This window comes from Carassius auratus, chromosome 45 (assembly GCF_003368295.1).
Source record: "Carassius auratus strain Wakin chromosome 45, ASM336829v1, whole genome shotgun sequence".
In the NCBI taxonomy this organism is placed as follows: Eukaryota; Metazoa; Chordata; class Actinopteri; order Cypriniformes; family Cyprinidae; genus Carassius; species Carassius auratus.
Genome location: NC_039287.1, coordinates 7,227,141 through 7,240,976, shown reverse-complemented (window position 1 = coordinate 7,240,976; position 13,836 = coordinate 7,227,141). Strand labels below are relative to the sequence as shown.

The window sequence follows — 13,836 nt, the reverse complement described above, 5'->3', positions numbered from 1 at the left end:
TGTCTTTTCCACCATTTTCTTAATATGTAGATAGCTAAAATGGTTCAAATTATTGAGTAATCGATGTAGCATTCATATCTTATCTGCGAGTAGCGCAGCGATTGTGGTGTCCTGAACTGATCTCAGATCAGCGCTGACGTCGAGCCTCGCTGCTCTGACTCCATTTTGTGTGAGGGGACTGTTTCAACGGGCACGACACATCCAAAGGAAAAACACCAGGTTGAGGTTCGTACATAAGACAGTATGTACTTAAGACATCTTCATAACTGCCTGACTTCATCTTATAATGGATGTGTCGTTTAAACGATTGTATTTTGTGGAGCGATGCAGCACTTAATGATTTCACTCTGGATGTGGGTCGTGGCCTCGAGCCATTGTTGCAGAGATTTGTATGTGTTTGACAATTGCAGAAAGACAGTATAATCATATGATGGTTGTTTTAACATGTTTGCTCATGTTTTGAAGAGAATGAGCGGTTGTCGTATTTTCATCGGTCGATTAAACCCCTCTGCTCGGGAGAAGGACGTCGAGCGGTTCTTCAAGGGTTACGGAAGAATCAGGGACATCGACCTGAAAAGAGGCTTCGGATTTGTAGTACGTTTTGCCTTTTTACAGTTGAACAGTATTGTAAAAACATGTTATATGCATGTTCAATTGACTATTAATAAAACAAGGGCTGCGTTTCAAAGCCCAGTGAGCTAACGTTACCAAATTAGTGTTATTTGACAGTATTCACCTATGGTGATAGACGGCTCTCATTTATATATTTCTATAAAGTGTGTTGTGTACACACACACACACACACAATTCAATTATATATTATTACTATATATTTTTTAATAAACCACCGTTTGGAGGAAGTCTCTTAGAATAACTAGAAGGTTGCCTTTTTTGCACACAGTTAAAAAACGTAATATGATATTTTTACTATTTTAACTTTCTGTTTTCATATGCTTCAAACTAATTTCAGCAGCCATCATTACCCCAGTGTTCAGTGTCACGTGATTCTTCAGAATTCATTATAATGTAAAGATTTGGGGCTTAAAGGGATATTTCACCCCCCAAAAAATGTCATTAATTACTCACCCTCATGTCGTCCAAATGCCTTCGCTTAAAGACTTTCGTTAATCTTCGGGACACCAATTAAGATATTTTGGATGAAATCCGAGAGCTTTCTGACCCTGCATAGGCAGCAGTGCAACTGAAACGCTCCCAGGCCCAGAAAGGTAATAAGGACATTGTTAAAATATTTTGTGACATCAGTGGTTCAACTGTAACATTGAGAAGCTACCATTTTTTTTGTGCACAAAACTACTTTATTCAAAAAATTCTCTTCCAGATGAGTCTCCGCCGCCATTCACAAGGGCGTTTTTCTTTACGCTCAAAAACTATTCTCGTAGCTTCTCAATGTTATGGTTGAACCTGTGATGTCACAGAATATTTTAACTATGTCCTTATTACCTTTCTGGGCCTGGGAGCGTTTCAGTTGCATTGCTGTCTATGCAGGGTCAGAAAGCTCTCCATTTTAATCAAAAATATCTTAATTAGTGTTCCGAAGATGAACGACGGTCTTAAGGAGTTGGAACGACATGAGAATGAGTAATAAATGACAGTATTTTCACTTTTGGGCGAACAATCGCTTTAAGAAACATTTCTGACTTATCCATTTTTGTAGAAACCGTGATTCTTTTGTTGTTGTTTTTTTCAGGATTTATTGATGAATAGAAAGTTTAAAAGTTAAAAAGAACCATTTTACTGACCCCAAACTTTGGAACCGTAGTGTATATAATAATATTATAAAATTGCAAACTTGTAAATATATATATTAAATAAGTAATATTAATTGAAAAATAAATTAGGGATTACCTCTGCAGTATATAATATTCAGATGTAAATCTCGAGGTTCTTTCTTTACAGGAATTTGATGATCCGAGAGATGCAGAAGATGCTGTTTATGAGCTTGATGGTAAAGAGCTCTGCAATGAGAGGTATGAATAGTGATTTTTTTTCTATCTTACTTTCCTCAGTATATATTGTTTCAAAACAGCCTTCATTTCCTCAGTGAGCAGGCTAAAAGCAACAGGGATAAGGAAAGTCTGTCTAAGAATGATTAGAGAGAGGAAAAGGAAGATTGAGACTTGTGTCTAAGGGATGTTTTGATTTTAGGGTGACCATTGAACATGCCCGTGTCCGTCTGCGTGGAGGCCGAGGCCGTGGTGGTGCTGGTGGTGGAGGTGGAGGTGGAGGTCGTTTTCCTGGTCGGTATAGTCGTGGCTCCCAGGATAGCCGGAGGTAGGGGTCAATTCTGGTTGAATTTTCAAGTTGTGGTTCAGAAATATTTTTTATTTTTGTGAGAAATTACGTTTTGTTCAGCAAGAATGCATTCAATTGATCAAAATTGCCAGTAAGGACTTTTACATTCTTACCAAAGAAATCGTAAAATTTCAAATAAATGCTGTTGTTTTGAAGTGTCTTTTCCTCACTGAAGTAATGGCTGAAAATTTTGCTTTGCCATAACAGGAATAAATTGTTTAAAAATATATTCAAATTGAATTTAATAATATTACACAATATTACTGGTTTTACTGTATTTTTAATAATATAAATCCAGTCTTAGTAAGAAACTTTTTAAAATCTTTAAAAAAAAAATCTCGTTGACCCCAAAACTATTAAACAACAGTGTATATAAATCCAAAAGGTGTGGCATGTTTACCCAGATAGGGTTGTTCAGTTTAGTCTTATTTCTACATTAGAAATCAAGCCAATAACTTGTGTTTCATCTGTCAGGAATCCTCCACCAATGCGCACAGAGAATCGCCTCATTGTGGAGAATCTGTCATCGAGAGTCAGCTGGCAGGTGAGTCTTCAACAATTTCTTCAACTTTCTCAAGTTTTGGTGAGGCAGTTATATTCCCAGTCATTGCAACTGACAAAAAAATAAGGGTTTCCTTCATAAATGAATAGAATATGAGAGTTATGATGAGTTATGTAGATAGTTATGTTGATTTAGTAGTTTTTAATTACCCAATTAAATGTAAATCAGTGACAAAAAGTGTCATTCTGAGATTAATTTCAAATTGAAGGTCATATGATAAATACTTCTTTAGTGCTAGAGAAGAGGAAATGGTAAGGTTAAGTCACTTTGCCTCTGTTTTAACCAATTGTTCACCCCTCTATTTGCCAGCCTGACTGTTGTGTCGTATGGAAGAGCTCGCTAATGGTGGAGTTAACCCCTACAGGGCCCCTCTCTCTGCTTAAGCCACTCCCATTGTGTCCCACGCCTAGTTGACCTCCGTCGATCGCATGAGAGCTGTCTGTGAGTGATGCCTTCTCGCTCTAGACGCAGCGGCCGCCGCTACAAAGCACAGTTTGTGACGGTGCCGAGCTGAAAGAGAGAGACAGAGAGTGAGAGAGAGGGGCAGAAAGAGAGCGAGAGAAACAGAGAAACAGAGCCAATCTCTGGTATACACAGTCAATCGAGGGGTTCGGTAATTTGAGAGGCTTCGATCGGTATACTCACCCACCCTGGTCCCAGGTATTAGTCTATAATCTCTTCCTCGCTGTTTACGCTCAAGGGGATGGCACAAGTAGGGTACGATCGATGGAGTAAAGCCATGTGCTCTACCACACTCTATACACTTTTGTTTTGGTAAGAATGCATCTGCAATGTAAATGTTTTTGACATTTTATCAAATGTGGGGCCCTTTTTTAACGAGCTGCTCCAGATATTTCCTCTGCTAGTCTTGTATTTCGGGGGTCTGGGAATGTTACAGCATTGCAAGCCAAAATACCCTTGATTATACGCCACTCTTCTTTTGTTTCAGTGCTTGTTAATTTGGTCTGACAAGACAGAAGTCTTTGTGTTTAGACCGTGTTTAGAAGCCAGGGATGGCCTCACAAAGCTTTGAATAGAGATTTCTAAGACCATGAAATGGGGCTGATTCACTCCTCCACAACACACGTTGTGATTTCAAAGGTGTCAGGTGCTTTTTGCAGTTCTTTTCTGTCTGATTACTAATTCAAAATGTTACCCTACACAGACCCTGTACCTTTTGTTGGTATCCGTGCGCTGAAATGTTCTTCAGCCTAATTTGATCGTTTGTATTGAAGCATATTGAACATGGTCCAGGCTTGAGCATGAGCTGAGAGATTCTCGGACCCCAACTGTGATAGTTCAGTTACTGTGATACTGCATGAAACGTATACTTAGCTAACTCTAAATGCTGGTGTACTGTGTGTAGGATTTGAAGGATTTCATGAGACAGGCTGGAGAGGTTACTTTTGCAGATGCCCATCGGCCAAAGCTTAATGAGGGGTGAGCTGGCTCTTTTCTTTCCCGTCACTCTCCCTGCAGAATTATTTTAGCTTGAATCTCAGTTGATACTGTACTGCTGTTTTGTGTAATGCTTTTATCTTTCTACAGTGTGGTTGAGTTTGCTTCTCATAGTGATCTAAAAAATGCCCTTGAGAAGTTGTCTGGGAAGGAGATCAATGGAAGGAAAATCAAGCTTGTTGAGGCAACCAGGAAAAAGTGAGTTATTCTTGGTTTTGGCTGTCTGTTAAGGTTTAAAGTTTTTAATTTGATTATGTGTTGTTAATGACAAATGTGAAATATACAGTAGGGTTGTGCCGATAGTATAGTGTATCGATGATAGTCCGAGATATCGAGGATAGCAGATTTCTCTGTCGCTAGTCAAGACGATATTAGGCTCATTCTCCTATTAATGTATTAAATTATAATAATAACTATTATTTTTATTAGGGCAGCCTATTAGAATTTGGCTATCAAACTGCCCAGCTATTTCACTTCAGCACCGCATTTCACACACACACACACACATGTGCGCACGTAAAAGAGTATTAGAGCCTGTAGTCAGTGAAGAAGTTGTAACGATTTGACTGATCACTTGTTAAATCCATGAAATGAAAGAGATTGAAAATGAGGAGTTGGTGTCCCACACATTTAATGGCTGGTACACGACAACATGCTCTTCTCATACACGAGAGATTAACTCTTTTCTTGGCATTACAAATAAAGACAGAATAAAATCAAGGCGGCAGAGTTAATTTCTCATCCATAGTGCCTCTCACGTAGTCCTTCTCTTAAAGGCTGATCATTTAACTTATAACACACACTATGTGGTGATGATATCACACGAACTGTAGGCTAAGTGCAATATCAAACGAGTGCAAGTATGATTCTCATCTTATACAACAGGTCATGAAGAAGTTAATATGGTTATATTTTAGACACAGTGTTGTCTGTTTTGCTCAATTTTGCCCACCAGAAGATAAAGACAAAGCAGAACTGCCATTTAATTTTTTTAATCCACATTTTGAATGAATTTGGTGAATCATTTGGCTTTTGAACCATTGGCCATAGTCGTGTTGACTTTGACGTGGCGCTGCACAGACCGTTTGGCATCAAAGTAACGCGAGAGCGATTCAAAAGCACAAGGAGTCGTCTGCTCTCTAAGCTCTTGCGGTACGTTGATGTCACACACCGATGGGTCTGATGGTGATGAACAACATGAAGTTGAACAAGCCTAGTAATTTAATGAACTATTCATAATGAACCATTTACTGCACTCCTGAATGAATCAGCCATTTGACCGAATCAAACGAATGAATAAATGACTCGATGACTTAATCATTAAGACATTTACCACCACCTACTGGCAGTTTTAGTTTATTTTTTAGAGTATAATTTCATTAACAAAATAATTTAATATTTTCCTGGTAATAATAATAAAATTTAAGAAAATAAGTTAAGTTATAGTTCACCCAAACAAAAATGACAATTCTGTCATCATTTACTCACATGATCTAAAAGAGTAGGCTATATTTAACTTGATCAAACAAAACTATTTCTCGATGAACCTACTTTTTTGTAATCTGTTTGATGCTTTACACAAAAATGACTTATTACTATTTATTACTAATACTAATTTGATGAGCGATTTAATATGATTAATTAATCATCACATCATGTAATTAATTAGATTAAAAATCTCTTACCAGCCCTAATAAATATATATATATATATATATATATATACTTTTTTTTTTTTTTTTTTTCATCTTTATAAGTCACAGTTAAAACATAGAAATTCTACATATAAATAATTTTCTTATGGACTTTCTAATCACCAAAAAAACCTGGAAAAAAAGTTAATAAGAAATTTAAAGATAATAATAAGAAATGCTTCTTGGGCAACAAATTGGCATATTTGAATGATATCTGAAGGATCATGTGACTCTGAAGACCATCACATATTAAATCTTAAAATAGAAATATTGTAATTGTTTAATAGTTTAAATTGTGATGACTATTTCATAATATTACAGTTTTACTATATTTTTTGAGCATAAAAAACTACTTTCAACCCTTAAGTTTTGATTGTTAATATTAACAGACAGATGATTGATTTGATTGATTTATTGATTGATTTTTCTCTTGTCCTGTAGATCCAGAACTCGGTCTCGTTCAAATAGCTCATCCCGTTCTCGTTCCAGAGGGCGCTCCACATCACGTTCTCGTAGCCGTAGCCGTTCCCGTTCCCGTTCTCGTTCCCGTTCCCGTTCCCACAGCCCCAAATCACATAACCGCTCCAGAAGTCGGTCCCGTTCGACCAGTGCTTCTCCTGTGAAGCCCAAAGAAGCACCTCGTGCTGAATCAGCGTCACCACCGGCTCCAGCGCAGCGCCCCCCACCGTCCCGTTCCCCGTCTGCTGACAGTCGTCATTAGCCGACGATGCTCTGTTTGCTGAGGGATGCGTCTGTAGTCAAGCACTGCAAGAGGCTGAAGTTAGCAATATTGTCCCATCTTTGACCAGTTTCGGTTCCGAAAGTGGAGGAACAGCCTCTCTCCATGCCATGAGTTTCACAGCACAGCCTCTCTGTTGCTAGTTTGAAGGTATTTGACAGGAGAGTGATCTAAATCAGGAATATACTACTATTTTGGGTGTTTTGTTGAAGTTCATATCTCAAATGGGTATTTTGTGGTTATTTTTATCAACACGTAAAGAGTGAAGTTTGATGTTGAGGCAGTCTTTAATTGTTTAAATATATTCATGGACAAGCCAGTAAATGTGATTTGTTTTCAGAAAGTTTGACTCTTTGTTTTGTGTTAAAAAGATTTTACTAGGGCTTATTGAATAATACATAGAATGAATAATGGCAGACAACAAATGAGTGTTTATTGCTTCATGAAAGGCTGATGATAACATGAATTTCAAATGCAAGAACTGCCACAAATGTGCACAAACAAAGTGAGGCCAGAACAGCCATTTCATATCCAACAAATAAAGTAAAATTAAGTTTCTAATACTTTGTAGTCATTTTACAAAACATTTTTTTTTTTTTGTTACTTCATGAATGTATGTGTGAATTGTTTGTAATGTGGATGCTTGAATTATAATCCAATAAATATCAGAGTTCCCTCCACACTGCATGAAAACAAATTAGATCTTTGTCACATTTGTGAACCCTACATAATATACAAACCTATTCATATGTATGCGTTTAATTTCTCGTTCTGGAGACATGTTTCAATGTTGCATTTGTATGAGTAAACTATGCTTTTTTTTTGCAATGGATATTTTCTTTTATTTAACAAAAACAGGATAAGATTTTAATATTGCGCATTTCTGATCATCCTTTTTAGTATTCCGGTATTTTGAGTATGTAAAAATCAGACATGTCAGGTTTTGACTGGATACGTTTTGATGCAAATGCTACCTTTCTGTACCATTACACTGTTAAAAATGAATAAATAAATGAACAGCTGTTAGAAATGAGGTCGGCCATTTTCCAAAATAAAAATCGTATAATCTGAAACCGTAATGACAATATTGCAAAACTAGCCTAAAACAAAAATGCATTACAATGCATTACTCAGTGTTCAAATAAGACCGTAATGGTTTCTTTATGCAGTGTCTAATTGTATGTGGTTGCACAACAGCATAAAAGTGACTGCCTTTTCAGTAGCCTTAAAACTGGAGTCGGTTGCATAAAGTTAAAATAGCCACTAATGTTATGACTGTGTCTCTTAAAGGAATAGTTCACGCAAACATTAAAATTCTGTCATCATTCACTCACTCTCATGTTGTTCCAAACCTGTATGAGTTGCTTTCTTATGTTGAACATAAAAGAAGATATTTTGAAGATTGCTGGAAATCAAACAGTTGGTGGTTCCTATTGACTTTTTTTTTCTACTATGGAAATTATTATATTTTATTTTTCTTATTTAAACTGGGCCGATCTACCTTTTTGTAAATTACTTTAAAAAGTCATGACCAGTGTTATCAGATTACTAACTTTTTAAGATCAGTCTTTTATGCAACCAACCCCAGGTGCCATATTTTTTAATCTAATTTTCTTGATTATATAAAACTAATCAATGTGTTTCTAAGCCATAAAAAAAACTTATTTAACAGAATACATTTTAAAAAATGTAAAAAAAAAAAAAACTAAGTTAATTCCTTTATTCAAACAATACATTTGTACAGTACAGTTAAAGGTTTTTATACTCTGTACTGACTATTCAGCATTATGCATATGTTATTTTTTGTCAAGGAGGAACAACAAAATATATAGTTGTTCCTGTGTTATTAATCATTCCCTATGGTCACAGGATCCATGGTACTTTGGTCCCATACTCCTTGAGTCCATTTTGAGCTTTCTAAGCACTATGGGGTCCTCAGATATCACTGTTAGAGGGACCATTAGTTTCTTCAGCTGCTCTTTCCACTGCTCTGTACTCTTTAATTTCTATGTAAATTGAGAAAAAAAATTATATATATATATATATATACATATATGAATCGCTTAAAAATATAAATACTTATTTAGGTTTTTAGGTAGAATTTTACAAAATGGAAATTTGCTGAAATTGATTAATTATTAGGCCTCTCAAGAACAAATTTGGAAAAATTTTGCATTCCATTGCTTGTTCACCGTCAGAATGGGAGTTTAAACAGCTGATAAAAAAACATCGCAATAATCCATCACTCGGCTATCAATTAACATCTTATGGAGTAAAAAAGTGTGTTTGTAATAAACAAATTAAATTTAAATTCAAATTGTCGCTTCCAATAAAAGTTCTATATCTATATTCCTTTCTCCAAAAACATATGTACAGATCTACCATCACTTACAAGTGAAAGCAGCCCAAAAGAGTTCTAAAAAAATACATATTTGAGGCATTAATCGATGGATGTGGATTACTTGTGGAATATTTGTGAATGTTTTTATTGGCTGTTTGAACTCTCATTCGGACAGCAACTCATTCACTGCAGAGGAGGTGAGCACATTATGTACTGCCAAATTTCTCCAAATTTGTTTTGATAAAGATAGTAAAACTCTACATCTTGGATGGCTTGAGTGCAAGTCCATTTTTAGCATTTCATAACAGTTTATAGAGTTCATGTACCTTGTTGGGATGGTCTCAGTCTCTTATAGCATCTGAACAGGACTATGAAGATAAGGGCCTCGACTATCTGGAACACAATGTAGATGACCGGGAAGAAATACAGCTGACCAATGAGATCAGCAGAAAAGGCCACCTTTAGGATTGTGGTACACAGCTGGATGTTCTGGCAACCCACCTCCATAGAAACAGTCCGTCTGCAACTGAGGACCAAAGGACACAAGTGAACATGATAACCAAAACTGCACAGTGACTGAACAAGAAATCAATTTGGTTGATTATCTTCTGAATGGATTTGCATCTCAGACAGATACACTACACTACAGCGGACATACATACGGTGCATTCATCCTGAACAGAGTGGACAGGATATATCCACATATGAATCCAGTCAATGGCATCAATGCGGCTGTGGCTATAAGTTGAGGAGACAGCACTGTGAAAATCTTTCCTCCATCAGACAAACCAGCAAGAACCCCAATGACAACACATGAGACCAGCAGGAGCGATAACCCAACCTACAAAACAGCGGAAAAATAAATGCAGAACATGCTTACAATTGTTGGCATGTAGCCAGAGCATTTATACTTTACATTAAACAGTTTGCTTTGCGTGGCTGAGCAGCTTTCCAGAGTGTTGATATAATATTAGATTCACAACATGGCAGAATTAACAGATTAATTTTTTACTCAAGACATTCACACTTACAGTCGTTCTGTACTTTACACTGCTTACATTGTCTATAACTGAATGATTTACTCAAGTGATTTTTCAAAGACACTGATTCATTCAAAAACTAAACACCACTATGCTGGAGAGCATTTCCTAAAAGCAACTATTATTGCAATCTGTCATTACCAATGTTTTTGGGAAGCGCACCCCTGGTCTGAGTCATGGTTTTGTTTTGGCTTTGCTTAGAAAATTGAATCAAACAGAACCTGAAATTATGTCTATTTACATCTAAGTCAGAGGTCACGTTTACCACTGTTCAGCAGATTTCACAACAGGTTCGATTTGGTCACGCAGATTTGCTCTGTTAACTAACAGAAAGCTGCTTGTTAGTGACTTCTGTGTAAGCTGTGATTCATACATCGCTACACTATGATTGGGTACATGGTCAAGTCTGAACAAGTTTTCACAGGCAAAATATTGCGGGTTTATTGTCCATGGAGTTTCGGTGTATGCCGCACAACGAGAGCACACAACTCACACAAAACTCATTTGTGTCAAACCAAGCAGCTTACTGTTAACTAGAACAAGAGTGGAATTTGCACGGGGAACTTGTTTGCCCTCACACAAAATCATCACATAGAAATGACTTTGCAGAGTAATCGTAAATGTGTCGTCGCCTTTACTCTGCTAAAGTCATTATTGAACTGTTGAATAAAAGCAGTAACATATATTCCATGCATGAATTTACACACACCTTGGTGATGATCTTAGAATACTGGGGCACTCGGTAGTTGATCAAGATCCCAATACCGCAGGGCACCAGGATCATAATCAGGGAAAAAATGATGTAAGTGAAAGGAACAAACTGTGCCAGGTTTGAGAAACCCTGGCTGTAGAGGAAGAGCAGGAGTGGCATCATACACAATCCCAGTGCCGTGGAACAAGCAGTCATCACAATACTAAGGGGAAAAAATAGATAAAAATAATTAGATATTTTCATTAGTGCCCTGTGTTAGAGAAATGCAGATAAAGCACTAGACAAACTTGAATATATATTTAACTCATGTATCACATCAGGTGGGTCTTGGTCTAAACATTGTGCATTAAAATGTAAAGCTAGCCATGAATCATCCCACTTTACCCATAAATATGTATAGGTAGATGCCTCATTCAACAGCTCCAGGCACATAGACATGTCCACCATCTTGCAACGGTCATATTGATGTCATTCACCATAATAAACAATACATTTTCGAAGATGCCACAATCTTGTACAACCGATAGATGTAAAAACCACCAGGATTTAAATTCCCGAAGAAACGGGATAAGATTTTACAGGAGAAAATGCAAGAGTGGGGTGGAACCATACATGTAAGGATTGTGGCATCTTTGAATATTCATTGATAATTATGGTGAATGATGTCAAGTTGACCCTTCCAATATGGAGGACACCTTGCGTATAGCGGCCCATGGAAACAGTTGCTTATGAGGAATCTACGTATACATATCAATGCTTATACCATGGTCATTTGCCACTCTTGACCAGTTAAAGTTGTTAATGACTGACGAACGTTCTGAGGTGTGCAATTATTTTCTGGGAAACGCATGACGAACGTAGTTCAAGACAGCTCTCCTGACTGCATTACAGTTTCATACCTCTTCGCACAGTAAAGTTGTAAGAACGTTCACGCATTTTGCACAAAAGGTGTTGTTGTCAGTGCTGCCCTGACGATTTTATCAGTTAGCCTATATAGTGTATCAACTTAAAGGCCACACATGACATTTCTCACTAGCTGTTTAGAGATACAAAGAGGTAAGTTAGCCTAATTCACACAAGCTTACTCTCTCTTTGTGTGTCTCTCTCGCTCTCTTTCTAATAACTTCATTAATAACTGCATTAGAATGCTATCAACGGCTCAAGCCTCCGTTACCAGCTTTAAAATTATGTTTTGGAACTAACAAAAAAAGGCATTGGATGAGATGCGGAAGAAATAATCCTACTCACAATAGCGATTTAAGTACAAAAAACAGACGAATCTCTTTAAATATATCTTCTGATCTATGTCTTGAGGACTGGGCTGAAACTGTAGTATAAGCGGAATAATTTACTCTGTGCCGTTGAATATTAGAAAAATAACACACACTCGAGGTGGTGATGTGGCCACAATGTAAAGTGGAGTCAATTATTACTTCATAATGCACACAAGTACTCAAATTACTGAATTGATTCATTGTTCACGGTTGAACAAAGATATTCTGCCATAACCGATCTAGGATTAACTTTAATTTAATAATTTAAGATTTTTTCTTATTAAAGTTACCATTATTACCATATCACATCATTACATATATTACTCATAGATTATGCATATAGCATAGATTGAGGGCTATTGTTCAAATTTTTTCTCAAAAAGCAATTTAATACGTTTTAACTAGAGGAAATAATGAGATCAACTGCAATTATTTAGTTTTTCGAGTTTTCCACAAAAAAAAAAATATACTGTTGACTATAGTTTTAACAAATCAAACTCAACTTTGCTGATCTTTAGTGATTTGTAATGGACCTTTTTCACATTTCAGGGTTCTCAGCAGCAGAAGCCCTCATAGTAGGGGAAACTTCTATAGCAGTGCTTGGGAGACAACCACTAATATATACATTTTTTTATATTCTCATTTGCTCAAAAAAAACAACAACAACTCCATGATAGTGTTTTCATGACTTTCAAAAATAGAGAAAAGAGAGAGAGACTGATTACAGCAGTCAGTAGAGAGAACAATGTCAAATTTATAGTCAGTCCCATAGATGCTGTATTAGAAATACCCTTGCATCAGTGTTAACTTAATTTGATGCAGAGGTAATATAATACAAAGTAGGCTTATAGTGTAATAAATTTACTTTTCTTTATGAACATACAAAATCCTTTGGAGGATTTGCAATGCTGATGACGCTGAAATGCGTCATCACAGTATTGTGAAAAGGGTCCATTTCCCCGGCTATTAAAAAGGAAATCCATAGATCGTGAAATGTTCTTGCATTGTTCTTTATTAGTCTACTATTGGTCAGTATTAACTGGCTAAAGAATTACCTGAGGTTTATGTCTCCCTGGAGAGCCAGAGCAAAGATGTTGGAGAGGCTTCCACCCGGACAGCACCCACAAATTAACACTGATATGCTCTCCATAGGACCCAACTGAAACAGCTTTGCAAAGCAGAAGGCTGTGAGGGGCATTATACCATATTGAGCCCCAACTGCAATTGCCACCCCTTTGGGTTTGATGAGATAACTTTTGATTTTTGAGATTTCCATTGTGCATCCAAGAGACACCATGGTGATAAAAAGAATAACAATTAACACAAAGCGGATAACCAGGTCCGCATTGACACTGAATGCAGAGTCATTTGAGGTGGTGTTGTTTATATTCCTTTCAAAGCTTGAAAAATTGGATTCGATGGTTGAATTTGCAGTGACCACCATTTTCGATTTCGAAATGTTTTCAGAAACTGTGAGATAAAAGAGAGTGTCAGAAACGTTCATGTAATCCAATAAATAACATCAAATGCTTAAGTTGTTTTAAGTATATTTGTTTTTGTAGAAAAATCAATCTCAAGCCTACCTTTGCTTCATGCAGTGTTTCGGTGACTGTGTGGAATGTTTTCAGAAAGCCAGTGAACAAGTCAGAGAAAAATAGAGGTTTCCTATCGGTCCTCTAATCTGGCACAGGTTTTGTGTCTGTG

General features: G+C 36.8%; 2 protein-coding genes across 3 annotated transcripts; one reads left to right on the top strand and one right to left on the bottom strand.

Moving 5' to 3' along the window:
• Positions 1-64: 64 nt before the first annotated feature.
• LOC113063077 (serine/arginine-rich splicing factor 5-like) lies at positions 65-7,462 on the top strand. 2 transcript variants are annotated; one of them, XM_026233245.1, is made up of 8 exons: positions 65-225; positions 466-594; positions 1,918-1,988; positions 2,167-2,292; positions 2,788-2,857; positions 4,242-4,315; positions 4,424-4,531; positions 6,468-7,462. In XM_026233245.1, the coding sequence occupies exons 2-8, from the start codon at positions 469-471 to the stop codon at positions 6,745-6,747; spliced, it is 855 nt and encodes a 284-aa protein (XP_026089030.1). In that variant the 5' UTR covers positions 65-225; positions 466-468; the 3' UTR covers positions 6,748-7,462. The 2 variants fall into 2 exon arrangements, with proteins under 2 accessions (XP_026089030.1, XP_026089029.1); XM_026233244.1 differs by lacking the exon at positions 65-225 and adding an exon at positions 254-389.
• Positions 7,463-7,951: 489 nt separating this feature from the next.
• LOC113063075 (sodium/bile acid cotransporter) lies at positions 7,952-13,836 on the bottom strand. The gene is made up of 6 exons (XM_026233243.1): positions 13,716-13,836; positions 13,188-13,602; positions 10,856-11,060; positions 9,769-9,947; positions 9,433-9,632; positions 7,952-8,771 (listed from the first exon to the last, which is right to left on the bottom strand). Exons 2-6 carry the CDS (start codon positions 13,574-13,576, stop codon positions 8,701-8,703), a joined length of 1,044 nt encoding a protein of 347 aa, XP_026089028.1. The 5' UTR covers positions 13,577-13,602; positions 13,716-13,836; the 3' UTR covers positions 7,952-8,700.

Coding starts and splice junctions, on each gene's coding strand:
- LOC113063077 (XM_026233244.1), top strand. CDS start 291: ATGTGTCGTTTAAACGATTGTATTTTGTGGAGCGATGCAGCACTTAAT. Junction 390..465: donor AGCCATTGTTGCAGAGATTT/GTATGTGTTTGA, acceptor CATGTTTTGAAG/AGAATGAGCGGTTGTCGTAT. Junction 4,316..4,423: donor CGGCCAAAGCTTAATGAGGG/GTGAGCTGGCTC, acceptor ATCTTTCTACAG/TGTGGTTGAGTTTGCTTCTC.
- LOC113063075 (XM_026233243.1), bottom strand. CDS start 13,576: ATGGTGGTCACTGCAAATTCAACCATCGAATCCAATTTTTCAAGCTTT. Junction 11,061..13,187: donor CAGGGAGACATAAACCTCAG/GTAATTCTTTAG, acceptor TTTTCCCCTTAG/TATTGTGATGACTGCTTGTT. Junction 9,948..10,855: donor ATTCTAAGATCATCACCAAG/GTGTGTGTAAAT, acceptor GCTGTTTTGTAG/GTTGGGTTATCGCTCCTGCT.